The 4,641-nt window shown below is 71.7% G+C and overlaps 1 protein-coding gene across 4 annotated transcripts in view; it reads right to left on the reverse strand.

Annotated features, from left to right (window-relative positions):
* The window catches only part of LOC112976772 (microtubule-actin cross-linking factor 1, isoforms 1/2/3/5-like), a 26,425-nt gene continuing 21,784 nt past the window's right edge, over nucleotides 1–4,641 (reverse strand). For 2 of the 4 annotated variants that reach the window (XM_026088354.1, XM_026088355.1), the window contains exons 30-39: nucleotides 4,150–4,338; nucleotides 3,715–3,829; nucleotides 3,463–3,629; nucleotides 2,513–2,675; nucleotides 2,055–2,209; nucleotides 1,890–1,964; nucleotides 730–847; nucleotides 374–561; nucleotides 175–295; nucleotides 1–68 (exon numbers count right to left, since the gene is read on the reverse strand). In XM_026088354.1, the coding sequence (XP_025944139.1) occupies nucleotides 22–68; nucleotides 175–295; nucleotides 374–561; nucleotides 730–847; nucleotides 1,890–1,964; nucleotides 2,055–2,209; nucleotides 2,513–2,675; nucleotides 3,463–3,629; nucleotides 3,715–3,829; nucleotides 4,150–4,338 (1,338 nt within the window). In that variant the 3' untranslated portion in view covers nucleotides 1–21. Of the gene's footprint in view, nucleotides 69–174; nucleotides 296–373; nucleotides 562–729; nucleotides 848–1,889; nucleotides 1,965–2,054; nucleotides 2,210–2,512; nucleotides 2,973–3,462; nucleotides 3,630–3,714; nucleotides 3,830–4,149; nucleotides 4,339–4,641 lie in introns of those variants that run through there. The other 2 variants (XR_003257150.1, XM_026088356.1) reach the window with 2 other exon arrangements.

Raw genomic sequence — 4,641 nt, forward strand, 5'->3', positions numbered from 1 at the left:
GGCCGGGCAGCCGCAGGGTGCTCAGCGGCAGGGGCTGCAGCGCTCCGGCGGGGACCCGTCGGGCGGCTCTGGAAGGAAGCAGGCGGATGCGGCAGAGCGCTCAGCGGCGCCGGCACGCGTGCGTCCGTCCCGGCCGTGGCGGGGGGCAGCCCCCCGCGGCGGCGCAGCCCTCACCTGGCGGTGCCGCGTCCAGGCTCTCCTCGGCCGCCGCGAACTGCAGCTCGGCCCCGTCGGGCAGCAGGGAGCCGCGGGAGCGGGGGCACCGGTCTCCGGAGCGCGTCCGCCGCAGCACGGACTGCGGAGGCAGAGGGGTCAGCGGCTGCCGGCCCCCGGCACCAGCGGGCTCGGGGGGGGGCTCGGCCCCCAACCTCACCTTCCTGGCCAGGGGGCTGCTGGGGGCCGAGGCGCTGCTGTAGAGGCTGAGGCTGGAGTTGGAGCGGCTCGGCGACAGCACTTTGGAGGAGGGGGCCGACTGGTTCCCCGCGCACTTGGCCGCGGCGGCCCCGAAGGCATCTGGGGACAGGTACTTCTCATTGATCTTCAGGTTGGTTCTTCCCTTCACTGGGGACGATGGAGGCCGTGAGCGGGGCCGGTGCTGGGGGTCCCGCGATGCCGGAGCCCGGAGCCAGGGGGTGCGATCCGGGGGGTGCCCGGGGCACCTCTCCCTTGGGCATCCCCAGCCCCCAGGTGCCCGGCCGCGGGACGCCGCGCCGTGCGAGCCGTGCCCACCTCTGCAAGGGTCGTTCTTCACCAGGAACTCGTCCAGCGCGATCCAGCCGCCGCCCACCCGCACCATGAGGGTGCTGCGCAGGATCCGCACCATCCGCAGCTGCTGCGACTCCCCGAACTGCGGAGGAGCCGGCCGTGAGCGCGGCGCAGGGCTGGGGGCAGGCGAGGGGGCGTGCGGGGCAGGGCAGGGCTCTGTGCCATCGTGGCACGCAGGAAAGGAGCTCCGGAGTCGGTGGGATGGAGAAGGGGGTGCTTTTGCACCGGAGGATATGGAAACGAGAGCGGTCGCTCAGGCTGGCCAGGCAACTCCTGTGGCCACCCAGAGCCAGGGATCCCATGTGCACGCAGGACGCAGGGACGTGCCCTGTCCTTGCTGCTGCAGAAGGGCTGGGAGCAGGGAGCCCCGAGCACAGGGGAGCAGAGACCCTGCATGGTGCAGGCTGCGTGCACAGGGTCGGAGGAGCCCCCGGGGCAAGGGAACGGGGGAGCAGGGATGCTGCACAGCACAGGCTGCGTGCATGGGGTCGGAGGAGCCCCCGGGGCAAGGGAACGGGGGGAGCGGGGATCCCGCACGGCGCAGGCTGCGTGCACGGGGTCGGAGCAGCCCCGGGATGAGGGAACAGGGAAGCGGGGATCCCGCACAGCACAGGCTGTGTGCATGGGGTTGGAGCAGCCCCCAGGATGAGGGAATAGGGTAGTGAGGATCCTGCACAGCGCAGGCTGTGTGCACGGGGTCGGAGCAGCCCCCAGGATGAGGGAATAGGGTAGTGAGGATCCTGCACAGTGCAGGCTGTGTGCACGGGGTTGGAGGAGCCCCCGGGGCAAGGGAATAGGGTAGTGAGGATCCCGCACAGCACAGGCTGTGTGCACGGGGTCGGAGCAGCCCCCAGGATGAGGGAATAGGGTAGTGAGGATCCCGCACAGCACAGGCTGTGTGCACGGGGTCGGAGCAGCCCCCAGGACGAGGGAATAGGGTAGTGAGGATCCTGCACAGTGCAGGCTGTGTGCACGGGGTCGGAGGAGCCCCCGGGGTGAGGGAACGGGGGAGCGAGGATCCTGCACGGCACAGGCTGCGTTCAGGGGGTCGGAGCAGCCCCCAGGGCGAGGGCGCAGCCCCAGCAGCGGGGCGGGAGGTGGAGGCAGCGCGGGGCAGCACTTACCCGGTACCTGTTGGCACTGATCTGCTCCACCTGGAAGCGTTTGGCACAGTTGCACTGGGCCACCTGCCTGTTCACCTGGAAAACAGCCCGCCCGGGTCAGACCCGCGGGGTCCCGCCGGCCCCCGGCCCAGCCGCCCCTCGCCTCCGCGGCACCCCCGGCCGCACCTCGTCCTGGATCTGGTCCGCGTCGGCGGTCCTGCGCAGCGGGTCCCGGTTGGGGTGCAGGGCGCTGACGAACTCGTAGTAGTCGATGAAGCCGTCGCCGTTCAAGTCAAAGATGCTCGCCACGGCCTTCATCTCCAGGAGGTTGGTGGGGAACTCTGGTGGGGATGGAGGACGTTCAGCCCCGCCGGGAAGGGGACGCACCCCATCCCTGCCGGCCGGTCCAAGCCTCGCCAGCACCAGCACTGAGCCCTGGACTCCTCCGAGGGGGATCCCCAGCTGCCAGCCCCGTCTCTCCCCACCTTTCCCAGCGCAGCCCACACCTCTGCCGAAAGAGCGGTATCCCATGCTCCTGGGAAAGCCGGGACGTGGGGAGAAGCGCCGTGGGGTGCGCCAGCCCCCCGAGCCCGGACCTCGGCCCCACGTCCCCCCATGCCGCCGCGGCGCCCGGGCGCGCTCACTGGAGGCGAGGACGCTCTCGATGAACTCCCGCTGGCTGATGCGCCCATCCTGGTCCCTGTCGATGCCCCGGAAAACGTCCAGGACGCGGGACTTCATTTGGCCGATCCACTGCATGTAACGCTTCCGCCAGACCCCGAAGTCGAAGTGAGCGAACTCCTCCAGCTCGGAGAGGCACGGGCGGGAATGAACACCCCAGCAGGAAGGGCCCCGCACACCCCCCGCCTGCTGCCGTGGGTCGCGCGCTTCGCCCCACGGGACCGTGTCCAGGCTTGGCCGTGAGGCCGTGCGGCCGGAGCGCTCCCGGCACCGACCTGCCGAGGTGGCCGGCAGCAACGCTGGCTCTCAGCCGCCTGGGGTCTGCAGGGATGGGATCTGCCCACTCCCACCCAGAAGGACACGCAGGGATGGGATTCAGCTGCTCCTGCCCGGAGGGATGCACGGGGACGGATCCAGCTGCTCCTGCCCGGAGGGATGCCCAGGGATGGGATCTGCCCAGAGGGGCACGCGGGGACGGGATCTGCCCGCTCCTATCTGGAAGGACACATGGGGACGGGATCTGCCTGCTCCCACCCAGAAGGACATGCAGGGATGGGATCTGGCTGCTCCTGCCCAGAAGAACGCCCAGGGATGGGACCTGCCCAGAGGGGCACATGGGGACCAGATCTGCTTGCTCCCACCCAGAGGGATGCACGGGGACGGATCCGGCTGCTCCTGCCTGGAGGGATGCACGGGGACAGATCCAGCCACTCCTGCCTTGACGGATGCCCAGGGATGGGATCTGCCCAGAGGGGCACACAGGGACGGGTTCTGCCTGCTCCCACCCGGATGGATGCATGGGGACAGGCTCTGGGACAGCTCTCCGGCTGCATCCGGCCCGGTCCGGGGGCTCCCGTTGCAGCAACCCCAACGAGCTGCCCCAGCATCCCCGCGGCGCCGGGGCCGCCGCTACCTCTCGCAGGCGCTGCAGGGCCGTCTCCAGCCGGTACTGCCGGTCCAGGGCCAGGAGCCAGAGCTGCTGCCAGCGGTGCAGGAGCTGGGCCATGAGGGGCGTCTGGGGCTCCAGCCCGCCGAGCGGCACCGCCGGGGTGCCCTGCGCCTTCCCCGCGCTGCGGCGCCCTGCGGCACCCGGAGAGAGGAGTGAGGGCAGGGCGCGGGGCGCCGGGCACGGCGCGGTGCAGGCGGGGAGCCGGGGGGTCCTTACGCGTGGCCAGCCGGCGGGTAGCCGGGGGGCCCAGCTCCGCGGCCAGCTTCCGCTTGCAGCTCTTGGTGACCTTCTCCACATCGGGCTGCTTGCGGTTCAGCTCCTCCACGAACACCTGCGGCGAGAGTGCCGGCGGTGAGCGCCCCGGCCATGCCGGCGGTCCCCGAGTGCCCAGACACCCGGCCGGGGCAGGCGAGCATCCTGCCCGGGATGCTCCTGCATCGCGACCCCCGCCGGGTCCGGGCTGCGGCTGCTGGCATGATCCTGGTGCACCCGAAAGCACTCGGGGACACCGTGGCCGACCGGCAATGCAGAAGGGCTGCGCAGCTGCAGGCCGGGTCAAGCGCTGCCCCACGTGCCAGGTGGGGCGATGGGGGGACGGAGGGGGATGGGGTGGCCCCGTCCGGGCAGGGAGCGGGGCCCAGGGTCCCGTACCACGTGCTGGGCGTTGAGCTCCTCCAGCTGCTCGGCGTCCTCGGGCAGCGGCTCCTGGTCCCGCAGGCTCAGCGCCTCCTCGGCGGCCGTGATCCAGTCGATGAGCTGGGCCATCTCTTCGCGCTCGGCAGCGAGGCTGGCCGTCTGCGCCTGCAGCCGCTCGCCCTGCTGCTGGGCCCAGCTCAGCACCTGCGAGCAGGGGGGACGGGGATGGGTGGCACGGGCTGGTGGCAGGGCCACGGGGCCGCTGCAGCGCTGCCGACCGCCGGCGTCCGCAGTGGCACGGCTGCGACTGGCCGCCAAGGGGCCCTCGCTCCAGGGAACAGCCAGTGTTGCCCAGGGGGATCCACGGCCCCCCTGCAACGGGACGGGAACGGGGACCCTGGCCGGGTGCACGCCTGCCCATGGGATGGGAACACGGACCCCAGGCAGATGCACGCCTGCACACGGGATGGGAACACGGACCCCAGGCGGATGCACACCTGCCCATGG

This window comes from Apteryx rowi, unplaced genomic scaffold, assembly GCF_003343035.1.
Source record: "Apteryx rowi isolate R43461 unplaced genomic scaffold, aptRow1 scaffold_766, whole genome shotgun sequence".
Taxonomy (NCBI): Eukaryota; Metazoa; Chordata; class Aves; order Apterygiformes; family Apterygidae; genus Apteryx; species Apteryx rowi.